This window comes from Scyliorhinus canicula, chromosome 5 (assembly GCF_902713615.1).
Source record: "Scyliorhinus canicula chromosome 5, sScyCan1.1, whole genome shotgun sequence".
NCBI classification, from domain to species: Eukaryota; Metazoa; Chordata; class Chondrichthyes; order Carcharhiniformes; family Scyliorhinidae; genus Scyliorhinus; species Scyliorhinus canicula.
This window is the reverse complement of record NC_052150.1, coordinates 166,848,416-166,865,505: the sequence shown is the minus strand read 5'-3', so window position 1 is coordinate 166,865,505 and position 17,090 is coordinate 166,848,416. Positions and strand designations below refer to the sequence as shown.

Here is a 17,090-nt window from a genome sequence, read left to right as displayed (position 1 = left end):
GGGTCTCACCCCCACAACCCAAAGAAGCGCAGGGTAGGTGGGTTGGCCACACTAAATTGCCCTTCAATTGGAAAATGTTTTTAAAATTTAAAAAGCACCTATTCTAAACTCATTTTCCAGCACTTGGTCCATAAGATCTTGCTTCCTGGAAAATCTTCAGGTCCTCAGCTTGTAATTAACAGAATCAATTTGGGGTTTGTTTTTAAACTGTGATGCTATCTATGCTTTCGATGTTCACTTCAGTTAGGCTCTCCCAATGGCCCTGATAGCAAGACCAGTATTTAATTTTGAATGGTGTTATACAGACAAGGACAATTCCAGGTTTGAAATAGTCAATAACTCTGCTCACAGAAGGGAACACAACCATCCTGGTTTCACATCTTTGAGATCATTTCGATTTTGCAAGCTATTGTAAAATGGGCTATATCAATCTGCAGCCATATAACATCTCTCCCGATGATTGACTGCAATGAAAAGGTACCATAGGGCATAGTGACACCTGTACAAGTGATTCCACAATCTGGTACTCCCAAATGGAAATGGAGCTTGCAGGGAACATATTTCAGATATCGGTGAGAATTAACAGACTGAAAAATCATAGCTTGCTTTCCAAGGAAGAGTGCACCTTGTAAACACTTCTCTGCAGAGTGTCGGATAAGAATCACATCATATTGGAAGTCAATATCCCCCAATATATAAACATCGTCAGAAAAAATTAAAGTTTTCCAATTAGGCACAAGTTATTTCACCAAAGAAAATTTTGCATCCCAATTCTTCAGTCATCTTTCATTGAACAATCTCCGTTTGTTTGAAACTTAATTTTCATCCAATTCAAAATAGCATTTCATTTGTCACAGATGATTATCACAGATATGCAGAGGGACAGGTAGTATTGAGGAAGCATGGGGGCTGCAGAAGGACGTGGACAGGTTAGAAGAGTGGGCAAAGAAATGGCAGATGGAATACAATGTGGAAAAGTGTGAGGTTATGCACTTTGGAAGGAAGAATGGAGGCAAAGACTATTTTCTTAATGGGAAAAGGCTTAGGAAATCAGAAGCACAAACGGACTTAACGAGACCTAGCTCAAGAAGTGTGCAGCTTCAGTCAACAGTTAGGAAGCCAAATGCAATGTTAGCATTCACGTTGAGAGGGCGAGAATACAAGAGCAGGGATGTACTTCTGAGGCTGTATAAGGCTCTGGTCAGACCCCATTTGGAGTATTGTGAGCAGTTTTGGGCCCCATGTCAAAGGAAGGATGTTCCGGCCTTGGAAAGGGTCCAGAGGAGGTTCACAAGAATGATCGCTGGAATGAAGAGCTCGTCATATGAGGAGCGGTTGAGGACTCTGGGTCTGTACACATTGGAGTTTAGGAGGATGAAAGGGGTTCTTATTAAAACTTACAGGATACGGAGAGGCATAGATAGAGTGGATGTGTAGAGGATGTTCCTGTAGTTATCCTCGCCTGAGTGTGTACAGAAGGGGCTGATGGGAAATGGAAATACCACCAGGGGGCAGCACGGGGACATTTAAGAGTGATGCCGAAGGCTCGCCCTCGCTCACTTTGGCTGGAGAGGCAGGGGAGCAGGACAGGACGGAGGTTGAGCTCAGGGCTGCAAGTGGTTAGGCCTAGTTGCAGAGCAGAGAAAAGCAGTATCTTTACAAGTGCCATTCTGTAAGTAAAAGCTAACAAAGTAATTTATTGTGGAGCACAATAAACCATCCTTCAACTGCTGAACGACTTCTAGCATTCTTTTAAGAAGCATAACATGGTACAGGAGTGGCTTCTTTGAACAGAAAGAACCAACACAACCAGCAAAAGCAACAGGCCGGCCGCCCGACTGTGGAAGACTTTGAAGCCTCTCGGCCCAGACGACCTGAAGCAATGGATCAGACGCTACGTCCAGGGATGATGAGAACTACAGGTAATTTAAATAGCAACTGGAAAATGTTTAAACAGCAGTTTCAGCTATACATGTCAGCTCAGGACTTAAATGCAGCCACCGATGACAGAAAAATTGGACTTTCACTCTCAACGGCAGGCCAGCAGGCGATAGACATTTATAACTCTTTTACGTACACTGATACTGAAGATAAAACCAAGTATCAAGTGTTAGTGGCAAAATTTGATGACCACTGTAAATCACAATCCAATGAAATCATTGAAAGATTCAACCTGCGTAACAGATTCCAAAACAACGGGGAGACTATCTCCCACTTTGTAACAGATCTGCGCTTGCTAGCACAAGGTTGCAACTACGGTGATTTAACAGACTCAATCATCAGAGATCAATTAATCTCTGGTCTTGTCGACGGAAATCTAAAAGAATCATTAATGCTGCAAAATGACTTAACACTAAAAACCACCATAGATAAATGCTTACTACAGGAGCAGAAAAAGCAGCAGTTACTGGAGCTGTTTGACAAACATACCTTGGAAAAAACTCACCACGAGGCAGATGTGAAAATGGTGACCTCTCCTCACGGGCCCTCTCTTCCGGTCGCCGGCCCGTCTGCGCATGCGCGCCATCCCGAAAGACGCGACCCCGGAAGTACTCGGTATGTCCCACGAGCAGGAAAAACTAGAACCCGAGGCCACAGCCTCAGATAGAAGGGACAATCATTTAAAACCGAGAAGAGTTGGAATTTCTTCAGCCAGAGGGTGGGTGAATCTGTGGAACTCATTGCCGCAGAGGCCAAATCACTGAGTGACTTTAAGGCAGAGATAGGTGGATTCTTTATTGATTCTTAGCAAAAGATTTTTGTTTTACATTTTCTTTCTTCCTCTCCCGCAAATGTGACTCATGTTGGAACATGGTTTCATGGCCTCCAATAGTGCTCATATGGTCGGTCATGTTTCTGGACAGCAAGAATCAGTGCATTAGTCATTGGGGTTACTATCAAATCCAATTGCCTAACCTTGTATTCACATATAGGGCTGAACACTTGCCTTTGATTCGGTAGTGTAGAGTCAGAAAAATTCCCAACTCCACAAATGTGACTCAGCAGAAAATGCCCCAGATTTAGATTTTCATTCAGAAGGGGTGGGGGTTAACATGAATTGGGCTCCCTGCAGCAGCTGAGTGCAGATAAAGACTGTGAGAAAGACCTACCTCGGTACTCCAGGACATGTAAAAGAATAAAACAAAAATCAGTCCATTAGTCCTCACCCTGCCACACATTCCCCACCATGGTAATTCATGCGATCTCATGCATGCCCCACCCACCTCAAGGTTCTCCACACCTTACACCATGAAAACATATGTCACTCATCCATTCCATGGTCCCTCAGACCTTCCATGTCAACTAATGCCCGGTGGCCCTTTGAAGCCCCATGCCAATTTAGTGTTAGCTCATTCCAACACATAGTTGCCATTCATCACCCTACAACCTCCATGCCATCTCATTCAGCATTCAGACGCCAACCTCAGGAACCACGCAGAGATTAAGTAAAATGAAGTTCTAAGTGTCTATTGCAGACTTTTAAAAAAACAATTAATACATTTAAATTTCTTCAACTACCTAATCCCTTTATAAAAACAAATATATTCAAGTGTGTAATCCTTTATGGAAACAACTTTTATTTGTAGCCCCACAAAGATTTCACAACCACTTTGACCTCTCAAACTGTGACCTGACAGCCCCCCGCCAGCACCCCCGCTCATTGTAATAATGAGATTGTGGAATCAGTCATGCCGCGCTGAGCCTGAAATGATAACCCTTAGGTTTATGTCAACGGAGTGAAATTGCAACAAATGTTTTAAACTGCAGTATATTTTGATTTTGTTTGGGTGGAGATTTAAATGCCTCAACCTTCACAGTTCAATAAAACTTATACATTTTGTACACAAATTCATGTCTACTCTTACCTATCCCAAAGGGCACAATTCCAGCCCAACGAGGGGGTCCCAGGCCGCACCTGTTCACCAAAGGTCTAAAGTCCACAAGTCCAGTCTTTGACATCCAACTAAGGAAAGTTGGATCTGTTTGAGGGCAGCACTTTTCAATGTGCAGCTGCCACCATAAACCATAGATGTGCAGCCTACAACCCACTCCTGTGAAACTCCGGTGGTGTGTGTTGGGTTCTGGGAAGACACTTCCAGAATCGGAACTCCAGCACCATTTTGACTGAGCCACAGACTTTTTCTATCCGTCATAGTCTCAAGAAAACACACAGGTGGACATTTCACCCTCCCTTGCCCAAATATACTATGGCCAAAAATGAATATTCAGGATTTTTCTCTCGGTGACACCCCTTTCATCTTTTGGAACATTTGTATTATATTATTGGAGGAAGCATAATCTGATTTGCCATAAACTGGCAATTCTAAGCAGATATATACATCTGCCTATTAATGCTTAATTATGTAGTATGTTTCCTTTCTCTGGACCCGAAATCGCAATTTGTATTCATGATGTCAAAATCTCTAATGCTGCAATTCAGCTACTGACAATCTGTCAAATTAAAATATTTTAAAGTAGCATTTCTCGTATCATGCCAAGGATGAACAGACTACTTGCAAAGGAGAAAAATCACAAGCTAGGTTATGAAACCAATTCCTTAACACTTGCTAAAATTATACATTGAGGGATGTCACGCATGGAACATTCCGCTGGCACCTGGGTTTCAAACTATCACAAATGGGTCAGATTGAAGTTTTCTCTGTCTATGAGCTACTAGAAACAACAGTCTCAATCCAGCTCTTTGCAGGCACGACATATAATCATAAAACTATCCTACAGCTAGACTACAGCTCCATCTTCAACACCATAATCCCAGCCAAGCTCATTTCAAAGCTCAAAACCTCGGACTTGGCTCCTCTCTCTGCAACTGGATCCTTGACTTCCTGATCCATAGACCACAATCAGCAAGGATAAGGAACAACACATCCTCCACAATAGTCCTCAATACCGGAGCCTTGCAAGGCTGCCTACTTATCACTCTACTATACTCCCTATACACACTAATGTGTGGGAAAATTTGGCTCCAACTCCAACTACAGGTTTGCTGATGACACGACCGTAGTGGTCGGATCTCAAACAACGACGAGTCAGTACAGGAGGGAGATAGAGAACCTAGGAGTGGTGTAACAACAACAATCTCTCCCTCAATGTCAGCAAAACTAAAGAGCTAGTCATTGACTTCAGGAAGCAAAGTATCGTACACATCCCTGACTGCATCAATGGTGTTGAGGTGGAGATGTTTGATAGCTTCAAATTCCTAGGTGTGCACATCAACAATCTGTCCTGGTCCACCCACTTCAACGCTACAACCAAGAAAGTACAACAGATCCTATCTGGCTGTATCACAGCCTGGAATGGCAACTGCTCAGCCCAAGACCATAAGGAACTACAGAGAGTCGTGAACACAGCCTAGTCCATCATGTAAACCCGCCTCCCATCCATTGACTCTGTCTACACCACCCGTTGCCTTGGGAAAGCGGGCAACATAATCTGAGAGCCCTCCCACCCGGAGTATTCATAGATACATAGAACATACAGTGCAGAAGGAGGCCATTCAGCCTATCGAGTCTACACCAACCCACTTAAGCCCTCACTTCTATCCTATTCCCCATAATCAAATAACCCCTCCGAAACTTTTTAGACACAAAGGGCAATTTAGCTTGGCCAATCCACCTAACCTGCACGTCTTTGGACTATGCAGACACGGGGAGAACATGCAGACTCTGCACAGACAGTGACCCAGCAGGGAATCGAACCTGGGACCCTGGCGTTGTGAAGCCACAGTACTATCCACTTGTGCTACCGTGCTGCTCCACTCTCACACGTCCAACTTCTTCCATCAGGCAGGAAATACAAATGTCTGAGAACATGCACTAACAGATTCAAAAACAGCTTCTCCCATGCTGTTACCAGACACCTGAATGACCCTTGTATGGACTGATCGGATCTCTTCAAACATCTTCTCTACTGAGTAGTACTGCACTCCTGTATACTTCACCCGATGTCTGTGTCCATATGTTTACATTGTATAGTTATGTATGCCCTAAGTTGTTTTCATTTCTGGAACAATCTGTCTGGACTGTACGCAGAACAATACTTTTCACTGTAGCTCTGTACACGTGACAATAAAACAAATCCAAATCCATTAATCAGTATTAGTTGACAACCAGAGACCATAGATTGGCCATTGGGATATGGAACAAATAAGTCACTAACGCAGTCGGGCTGTTTTCTGAGGTGGGGACTCAGGGCAGCAGTTGCATGGGAACATCACCACCTGCAAGTTCCCCTTCAAGTCACACGCCATCCTGACTTGGAACTATAATCGCTGTCCCTTAACTGTTGCCAAATTTCTGTGGCCATTATGGGTGCTCCTTCACACATGGACTACAATGGTTCAAGAGGTGATATCACCACCATCTTCTCAAAGTCAATTAGGGATGGAAATGCTGACCTAGCCAGCCCACATCCATGACCAAATAATTTAAAAGGTGCATTCACAGGGCAGAGTTGAAGGTCCAAATTTATCAGGACATCTGAGCCAAGTTGACGAAGCGGCGGGCAAGCTTCAACAAGGCCAAGGCAGTGCTATACTGGTGACAAATCAGGTTTGGGGTGCTCTACCCAGTGAAATTATGGGTGACATTCAGGCGCTCAGAGTGTCATTTCAAGACACTAGAAGTGGCTGAAGACTTCATTAAGGAGCATAAACTGAGCGAGAACTGAGCGGACAATGCTTAAGAACCGGGGTGCTGGCACCTTGTAATGGTTGGGAGCATGTTTGAAGGGGGCCATCTGGGATGGGCTATGTATAGGATGGAATTAAGGGGGTGGGTATTAAGTGGGGAAGATGACAGACAGTAGAGGGGATTGGAGGCGGAAGCCTCCGGTAAGGCTGGTTAAGTGGAACGTCCGGGGGTCTGAATGGGCCAGGTAAAAGGTTGCGTGTGTTCGCGTACCTCAGGAGCTTGAAAGCGAGAGTGATCTTTCTGCAGGAGACACACCTCCACGTGAAGGACAAGGTTAGATTAAGGAAGGGGTGGGTCGGGCAGGTTTTTCACTCGGGGTTTGATTTGAAATCGATGGGAGTGGCGATTTTAAGGGCCAAACAAATGGTATTTGTGAGGAGCGAAAGAGGTGAGGGATACGGGGGGGGGGGGGGGGGGGGGGGGGGCGGGGGGGGGAGATATGTGATTGTGAGTGGGGTATTGGAAGGGATGCCGGTGATGTTTGTAAATGTGTATACCTGAAATTGGGATGATGTGGGTTTCAGGAAGGGGTTGCTGGCAGTGATCCCAGATCTGACCACGTACCAGTTGATCATGGGAGGAGATTTTAACTGTGTCCTCGAGCCGAGGGTGGATAGGACGAGCCCCTGGTCGATGAGTAGGGTATGGGTAGGGCAAGGGAGCTGGGGGAGTTTATGGAGAGGATGGGTACGGTGGATCCATGACACTTTCAGAACCCAATGGGAAGGGAGTATTCCTTCTTTTCACACGTCTATAAGGTGTATTCCAGAATTGATTACTTTGTAGTGAGCCGGGAGATTTGGATGGGCGGAGGGGGCAGAGTATGCGGGGTAGTTATCTCAGACCGTGCGCCCCACTGACTGGAGATTTGGTTTAGGTTGGGACGAGAGCAGAGGCTGGGGTGGAGGTTTGACTCGGGGTTGTTGGCAGATGGAGCTTTTTGTGATTGAGGTGCGGGCGGCGATTAAGGAGTATGTGGAGTTGATTTAGAATGTGGAGGTGTCGGTGGGCATTTTTAAGGAAGGACTGAAGGCAGTGGTCCGTGGGGAAATTATTTTGCTTAAGGCTCGTGCAGTTAGGGAAAGGAGGGAGGAACATGACAATCTAGTGAGCGAGATAGTGGAGGTGGACATGGAATATTCGAGGGTGCCCACCTTGGAGGGATTTGCGAGGAGGAAAAGGTTGTTGGGGCAGTTTGACAGGCTGACAATGGGGAAGGCGGTAGGGCAACTGCGTAGGACAAGAGGGGTGCAATACGAGTATGGGGAGAAGGCAAGCTGCGTGCTGGTGCACCAGCTGCAGAGGCAGGCTACATCCAGAGAAAAATATAATATATGGACTGGGGCTGGGGATGTGGTGTCGGAGCTAGGGAAGATAAACGAGGCGTTTAGGGAGTACAACCAGGGACTTTACAAGATGGACCTAGGGGGAGAGGAGGGGGACATGGGGCATTTTCTGGACGAGCTGAAATTTCCCAGGTGGAGGAAGCAAAGAGGAAGACATTGGAGGAGCCCCTGGGGCTGAGGGAGGTGCTGGATAGTATCAGGGGTATGAAGTTGGGGAAGGCCCCTGGGCCGGATGGGTAACTGGTGGTATTTTATAAGGAATTTGCGATGGACCTGGCACCATATCTGTTGGGGGCATTTAATGAAGCACTGGAGAAGGGGGGAGTTGCCGGAGATGATGATACAGGCAGTAATCACACTAATGCCAAAAAAAGGGAAGGACCTGGTGGAATGTGGGTCGTATAGGCCCATATCACTATTGAACATGGATGCGAAAGTATTGGCTAAGCTGTTGGTCGGGATGATGGAGATTTGTGTCCCGGGGGTGGTTATATAAGATGAAACAGGCTTTGCGAAGGGCAGAAAGCTCGCGAGTAATATAAGACAGCTGGTGAATGTGGTGATGAATCCGTCGGGGGCTCTGGTAGTGGAGGTAGTGGTGTCCATGGACGCGGAGAAGGCATTTGATTGGGTGGAATGGCGGTACTTGTTGCAGGTTTTGGGAAGTTTTGGGTTTGGGCTGAGATTTGTGGCATGGGTGCAGTTGCTGTATGTGGCACCAAGGGCAAGGGCGAGGATGAATGATATGTGCTCACGAAGCTTTAACTTACACATGGGGTACGAAGTACGGATGCCAGCTGTCACAGTTGCTGTTTGTGCTGGCCATAGAGTGATTAGCGATGGCTCTCTGGGGGTCTGCAGAGTGGGGTGGGGATTATGAGGGGACAGAGGGGGCATCGGGTGTCGCTCTATGCCGATGACCTCTTGCTGTATGTTTCGGATCCGTTGGAGATTATGGGAATGCAGGGAAAAGCGTGGTTTTCCCAGTGAATGAGCTGGGACAGCGGGCTAATTTAGGTGGGATGCCATTTACGGTAGCGAGGGATAGGTTTAGGTATTTGGGGATTCAGGTAGCGAGGGAACGGGGTTCCGAAAGTGGAACTTCCCCAAAATGGTGGAGGAGGCCAGGGAGAATCTTAAGAGGTGGGATACACTGCGCTTAACATTGGCGGGTAGGGTCCAGGTGGTGAAAATGAATATTCTACCGAGGTTTGTGTTTATTTTTCAGGCTCTCCCGATCTTTATACCAAACGCCTTTTTTTGGAAAGTGGACACAATCATCTCTGACTTTGTATGGGCGGGAAGGTGCCGAGGGTGGGGGGACCCTGCTACAGAGGCAGAGGCAGCGGGGGGGGGGGGGGGGGGGGGGGGGGGGGTTGGCATTGCCGAACTTGCTTCATTATTATTGGGCGGTGAATGTTGACCAGGTGCAGTGGTGGTGTTGGTGAAGGGGTAGAGTGGGTTAGGATGGAGGAGGAATCTTGTAATGGGTCTAGTTTGAGGGCTATGGTGATGACAGCATTGCCAATGGCTTCCAGTAGGTAATCAGGGAGCCCGGTGGTGCAGTCCACGGTGAAGATGTTAAATCAATTGAGGATGCATTTTAGGGTGGGAGGATGTCGGTATTAACGCCGTTGTGCGAGAATCATGGGTTTGAGCCGGGGGGTGTAATAATAATGATAATCGCTTGTCACAAGTAGGCTTCAAAGAAGTTACTGTGAAAAACTCCTAATTGCCACATTCTGGTGCCTGTTCGGGGAGGCCAGTACGGAAATTGTTCTGCATTACAAGCCAGCTGTTTAGCCCACTGTGCTAAATCAGCACAGTTTATACAGGAGGTGGAGGGAAGTGGGAAGTGGGACCGGTCAAAGTGAGGGATCTGTATTTGGAGGAAGGGTTCGCCAGTCTGGAGGAGCTAAGGGAGAGGGTAGAGCTGCCAAGGGGGAGTGAGTTCAGGTATCTCCAGGTTAGGTACTTTGCGTGAATGGTCTGGAGGTGGTTCCCTAGGTTGCCAGGATACACCCTGCTGGAGCGACTGCTGCTTCCAGATGTGGAAGGGGAGGGAAGAATTGGGGATACATACAAGTGGCTGGGGGAGCAGGGAGGAAAGCAGGTGGTGAAGCTCAAGGAAGTAATTTGGATACTTCTGTGTACCCAAACAGGTGCTGGAATGTGACGACTAGGGGATTTCACAGTAACTTCATTTCAGTGTTAATGTAAGCCTACTTATGACAATAAACATTATTATTATTAATTGTGGGAGGAAACCAGAGCACCTGGACGAAACCCACGCAGACACAGTGAGAATGTGCAGACAGTGACCCAAGCTGGGAATTGAACCGATGTCCCTGGTGCTGTGAAGCAACAGTGCTAACCACTGCGCTACCGTGCCACCCAACGTTTTGAGTCTGGGTGACTTAGAAACGTTAGCTCCATTCTCTCTCCACAGATGCTGTCAGGCCTGCTGAGATTGTTCAGCATTTTCTGTTTTTGTTTCAGATTCCAGCATCCACAGTAATTTGCTTTTATCCAGGAGTGCTATTTTATTTGATTGAAGTTAGTTGTGGTGTTTTTGTTTAGTTACGGTTGTGGCCCTTTCAGGAGGGGCACTGGTTACCCATTTGATTAAAAGCCGGTTACCTTTAGTTTGCGTAAATGAGGAAAACAGAGGAGGGTGTTGTAATATGCACTGTCACCCTGGGTGAGTGACGCATTCCAGTAGGGTGGGTGTTATTGACAGGGGCTCGGGGCCAATCAACATTGTGGAGGGCGGAGTTTGCAGCAAGTGAGTGGCGGGCCGAGCGGGTGGGCGAGTGGCAGAACGGGCACGGTGCATATTCCAGCAGGTGAGCAAGTCGCCGATCTGTTCGAGTGTCCAGCACCTGGGTTACTTCAACCCATTTTCGTGCCTCATTGATCCGGCCTGACAGCAGTTTATGGGGTGTGGGACAGCAGCTTCCCGAGCGAGGTGACACTCATTGAATGCTGCCCTCGTCCGTGTGCTAACTTTCGCCGCGAGTTTGTGCTTGGAGGTCGCCTCAGACAGCGGATTTGTTTGCAAATAGACCCATGAATGGGAAACTGGGCGTGGATGGTCCGGCTGGTGTTACTGCTGCTTCCAGCCACTCTCCAGTTTTATACTGTATAAAAATGTTTAACCTTGACATTGTTTTATAATGTTATATTTTGTGCTGTTGTTTCTCCTTTTTGGGTCAAGGTCGCGTCCTTTCTGAAAAGTTTTTTTAAAAATTCAAGGTATTCCGGTACTTTGTACATTCTTTCTGTACAGTACCGGTATTCTAGCCTGTAGACCCTTTGGACTCGAAACGTTAACTCTGCGTTTCTCCGCAGATGCTGCCAGACCTGTTGTTTTTTAATCCTGTACATTATTTTGCTGTTTCTTCAGGTATTAACAGTGGCTCCTAATGGACATTGAGAGCGCCTGCCCCACACGAAATAATGAGGATGAAATGTGTGCAACGGAATTGTCAACAAGTGGCGTGAATAACATAAAATTGGTAAAAATTAGAATATAATTGTCTGTTTTAAAGAAATACTGTTTCCTGAATTGTCTTACATTTCTATACATAAATCTTTTCTGACATGTTTTGAACAGGTCATTAAGAAAAATACTGACCAGGGGCCGTCTATACGCCTCTCGTGGCAATAATTATCAGTTTGTTTAAAACTTCCAAGTTCCCTAATTAATAATCTTTATTGTCACAAGTAGGCTTACATTAACAGTGCAATGAAGTTACTGTGAAAAGCCCCTAGTCGCCACATTCTGGCACCTGTTCGAGTACACAGAGGAAGAATTCACAATGTCCAGGCGGCATGTGGCACAGTGGTTAGCGTTGCTGTCTCATGGCGCTGAGGACCCAGGTTCGAATCCCGGCCCTGGATCGCTGTTCGTGAGGAGTTTGCACATTCTCCCTGTGTCTGCGTGGGTTTCACCCCCACAACCCAAAGATGCGCAGGTTAGGTGGATTGCCCCTTAATTAGGAAAAAAATGAATAATTGGGTACTCTAAATTTATTTTAAAAAAGAATTCACAATGTCCAAATTAGCTAGTCTTTCGGGACTCGTGTGAGGAAACCGGAGCACCCGGAGGAATCCCACGCCGACACAGGGAAAACGTGCAGACTCTGCACAGACAGTAACCCAAGACAGGAATCGAACCTGGGACCCTAGAGCTGTGAAGCAACAGTGCTAACCAAAGTGCTACCGTGCTACCCTAATGATACAGTGCAAATGCTTTTTTGTTGTTTCAGAAATGTTAAATTTTCCAAGCCTCATTTATCGTGGCAAAAGAAGTTTGCATTTAAACTGCACATTCAAATAACTGCAGATTGCTCAATGATACACCCATGAGTGCAGAAAAGTTAATGTTGTAATGTTATATAAGTCCTGATGATTCTTTTGTATCCTACTTTAGCCGGTTGCCCCTCATGCTTCTGATGCTATCATGTTTTATGTGAGAAATTACACAAATCTCTGTAAGAACCGCTTCAAGGCACATTTTAATCTTAATGTTACATATAAGGCAATATAAAATTGGAGATGAAGTATTATGTGAAAAGATGAGTCAGCAAAGATTTTTTCTAATTTTTCTTATTTTGCAATACAATATACCAGAAGGAATTCATTTTCGGTTATTAAACTAGAATGATTAAGGTGACAAACAAGAGCCATGTAAATATAGATTTTAGGTACTTGTGTAGCCCGAGTTCTGTATATCCCACTCACTACAACTTCTGATTAATTCAAGACCAGTAGAACAATGGGCATGGGCTAAAGCATAAACTTTGAACCAGTATCTAAATAAACCTCAGACCTGGAGTGCTCAACACCTCAATTGGGATTTTCAGGAAAGGAAGGATGTTGAATTAATTTAAAGTCCAGTCTGGCAATAAAATTGGGCGAGGGATTGGGCAGGGTGGCCCATACACTGAGATGGGTCCCTCTCATCTTTACTTAATTAGATTGTTTAAACTGCAAGTTCATATGTTCCCTGTAAAAGATCTCCTTTAAGCCCAAATATTGCATATTTTTGATACCAATATTCATGCAGTGGTTTTGCGCCTCATGAAATGTGCGCACTAGCCAGCATCCTGTTTTGTGGCTTTAAATGGATAACTTTCAGAAAAAACAGTTCTAATCATGGGCTGAATTCACTGTTTTTTAGGCTAAGTGCCAACGCTGGCCGCGCATGCGCACGGTGACAACCTGCAGCAGTCGCGTCGTAAAACATGGTGGCGGCTGTGCGTGGACCCGACCTGCCAAATAGTGCTTCCCAGTACCCCCAGCCCTCATGGAAGCCCCCCACCCCACCCAGCAGCACGGATCCCGGCCGACTGTGGCGACGCTGGACACCGTCCTCAGCCGCCATGCCAGGTTCCCGACCACTGAGACCACATGTCCCCTACACGGTCGGGAACTCGGCCCATCGGGGAGGGCCATCAGGTGATGCGCCAAAGCCATTCCAACAGCGTGCAGCACATGACTTGATAGCGTCATTTTGGAGGGGGCTGAGGATAGGAAACTGACGTCAAACTGGCGCCGCCCCCGATTTGCGCGTCAGAAGTGATTCTCCGCCCGATCGCCGATTACGATATTGGCGTCGGGGAATGGTGAATTCTGCCCCATATGTTTAGCTAAATAATATTATTCTCTCTGTGGTAAGAATTGCTTTTTCTTATTAAGAACTGTAGTAATCTACCTCTTTAAACCATTAAAAGTATTAATATTTTTACTTCGTTTCTAACTTGTGATGGGATAATCTGGAGAGAAAGCTGGCAACTGGCAAAGCATATTTGTACCGAAGTTCCTGCAGAAATGTTGCTGCTTAATTGAATACAAAGCTGCCACTCAGTCTTTTTCATAAGAATGAAGAGGTAATTTAACACAGATTAACCACCACTAAAAGATGCAATGCTTTTCCAAAAAGAATCTGGGAGTACAGAGAAAAATTAGAATAATAATTAAAAATTACCACCGATTGAACCAAACGTGTAATCAGTCAAAGTACTTAATTTGAGAAAAATCATTGTTCGAAGGAAAAAGTTTAAATGCCACCTTATTCCTAAAATTATCAATTTTCTCAGCATAGATGGAAGACATTGTGCCCACGACTGCTTTGTTTGAACTAATCCACTCCTTTTTTCTGCTAGCCATACAATTTTTCTTCTCCTTTTAAAAATTACTTACTATTGAATGTGAATCTGCTGCCGAACGGCAAACTCCAGTTGTTAACATGCTGTGTCAAAATATTTTTTGTGCGACTGCTGCCCCTCCCTGCCCCAGCCTACCACTTAGCACACTTAAAACAGAACTAGGGCTGTCGTCTGTGAATTTTTAATATGTTATCAATGCTTCCAAAAAGAGGTTGTTGCCAATATTGGGTTACATTCCATCCTAGTTTTATTGCTCTAGTGCATTCTTGAACCTACCTTTCTTTACGTTTTTGTTAACGATCTAAATATAATGCATACCTCTTGTTTTAGACTCTTGAGCCTCAGTGAGGGTTCTTCACTCAGATTAGTTGAAGAGTCACCATGTTGTTTTCCCTGCTCATATCTTTGGATGGGGCACTGTGCCGGATCTGATGGAAGTCTCAGTTCAAAAGCCCAAGGAAATTGTGTGGGTACCGATTAGCATAGTAAATGTGAGTGCCGTTCCTTTACTGCTGACTACAAATCTTGGTCAATACTCTAGCTGAGGCCCAACCAATGATTTGAGGGTTAGCATAACATCTTGCCTTTGTAGTCAATACCTCTGTTTATAAAACCATGGATTCCATATACATTTCAATAGCTTTGTCAACTTGTCCTGCTACTTTCTTTGATGAAATCAAATGGCTGAATGTTTGTTGTTTTTTTTTATCCTACCTTTTTATGTGTGAGAATGGCATGTCTGTGTGCCTCCTTCTCACACCATTCTTTTGTCCCAATATTGAAGGATAAAGCATTTCTTTTCCATCAGCAACAGAAACAATTCTGGAAAAATGCTGCTCTCATGAATGTAAAATTAACCTTATGTTTCAAACACGTGCAGAAGGCTACAACAACTCTGGTCCCCATATTTATGTAATATGAAATGTATAGGAAGCAACTATGATTCCAATTTCATGAAAGATCTAGAGCTGGATTTCCATCCTGGAGGCGGATAGCGGGAGTCAGGAAATTTCTCAGTTTGGCCTGCCCACCTCGGTGTTGTGTTTGGTCCCTTGTACTTTGAAGATGAACTCCCGAAACAATTTGAAATGTCCAATCAAGATCCTTTTATTGTATTTTGTCCGGTAGGCTGGCAATCTGATTCAGAGCACGCTATCATGGAGTCTTGTTACTCCTCTGGCACTTACAACTTCTGCTGATCTGTTACATGTACGTCTTATCACCCTCTACCTTGTGTTCTTCTGGAGTCGGCCGGATGAACCTCTCTTTATATACAGGTCCCTGGTCACATGACCTTGAGTCCGCATGGTGTGGCTGTACCACCACCTGCTGGTTGGAGGTCTCAAACCATCCAACTGTGCTATGGCCCAAAGGCATATCACTACATCGCACTGCCTCACAAAACTTCAATATAGATTCTCTTTACAGGAAACATTACATTTTACATATTATTCAGATATGGCATATCACTGATACAGTGAGCAAGTTTCACTGAAAGTGTCCATTTGCATTCTGTGCAGAAATCAACGTTTCAAACCCGTGTTCACTTCTGCAGAGTCTCGTTACTTGCTGCATCTTACTTGACTTGTGCTTTGCCCTGTGTCATTAAGACTGCCACATCTGCGTCAGCAATCGCTTTGATTTTCTGGCACATTGTGGCTTGTTACCTGCAAGTGCATTAGATATTGGCTGGTTGGTGGGATACGGTGGTTCTCCCAGCCTTTTCTTCTTTGTATTCTGGACACGGTCAAGTGCCCTAATGTGCCTCCTGGTTTTCTTCTCTATCATGGCATTTTTAGTGGCACTGGTCATTGTTGTGTGGTGAGGTGTCCCAAGAGGTCTAGGCATCTCCTTCTCTCTGGATGGTGCGAGCATGCCCATTCCTACAGCCTCAATAGCATGCTGGATCACCTCGGTTTCTGGTGCCAGCAGGCAGGATGGAACCATCCTTGGTGGTCTCATCTCATCTCGGCTTGCTGGATCATCATTACTGGAGATGACTATGGCTTCTGGTTGAGATGATGCAAGCCCTGGGTCTTTTAGATCAAACTCGTGGTCAGTGGAGCTGCATAATTATATTGTTATTAGGTCTCACTGTAAAATATGGGGCCGGCTGTGCGTGGACTCGACCTGCCAAATAGTCCTTCCTGGCCACCCCCACCAGTCCCTCCAACCCTCGCGGAAGCCCCCCTGGCCACAGTCCACAGCCACTGTTGAGACCACACATCCTCTATGCAATTGGGAACTCGGCCCATCGGGGCAGGGCCTTCAGGTAACGCGCCAACGGCGTTCCAACGGGGTGCCGTGATGACGCCATTTTGGAGGATGCAGACGATGGAAAATCGCCGCGGCCCTATACAAGAAGGCCTTAAAGTTCAACTACTGTACCCGGCTCACCTACGGGGGCCGGAACTATATTTTGGCTCGTCAGAAGAGGCAATGAAGTACGTGAGAGACAATGGGCTCGTAGAAGGAGGACTTTGAATTTTGGTGTGGAGTAGATGTAAAGTTACTGTACTGTACTGTGGCCGGGGGTGGGGGGGGGGGGGGGGGGGGGTGAAATCTTATTTATGGTGTTTGACACCATGTCCTTTCCCCTTTATTTTTCTCTTTTCTCTCTTTTCCGGCCTCAGGTCTGTTTATTATTCTTTGTTAAGGGATGGGGGAAGGGCGGTGAGTTGAAGATGAGAGGGTGGGTGGGTGGGGGGGAAATGGAGGGATCTGGTGGTGGGGTGGGGAACAGAATTGCTGACAGGGGGGGGGCCTTTAAAGTTGAGGAGGAGGGGGAGGGTTAATGACGGTGGACGCCCGAGGGCGGGCCAATGGAGGTGCGGGGCATGGGCCAAAGACTGGCCTAGGAG

General features: G+C 46.0%; 1 protein-coding gene across 2 annotated transcripts in view; it reads left to right on the top strand.

The window, feature by feature from the left end:
* The first annotated feature begins 10,824 nt into the window (after positions 1-10,824).
* The window catches only part of LOC119966406 (metalloreductase STEAP1-like), a 43,906-nt gene continuing 37,640 nt past the window's right edge, over positions 10,825-17,090 (top strand). The window contains exons 1-2 of one of the 2 annotated variants that reach the window (XM_038798022.1): positions 10,825-10,902; positions 11,463-11,574. In XM_038798022.1, the coding sequence (XP_038653950.1) occupies positions 11,482-11,574 (93 nt within the window). In that variant the 5' untranslated portion in view covers positions 10,825-10,902; positions 11,463-11,481. Of the gene's footprint in view, positions 11,025-11,462; positions 11,575-17,090 lie in introns of both variants that reach the window. The other variant, XM_038798023.1, reaches the window with a different exon arrangement.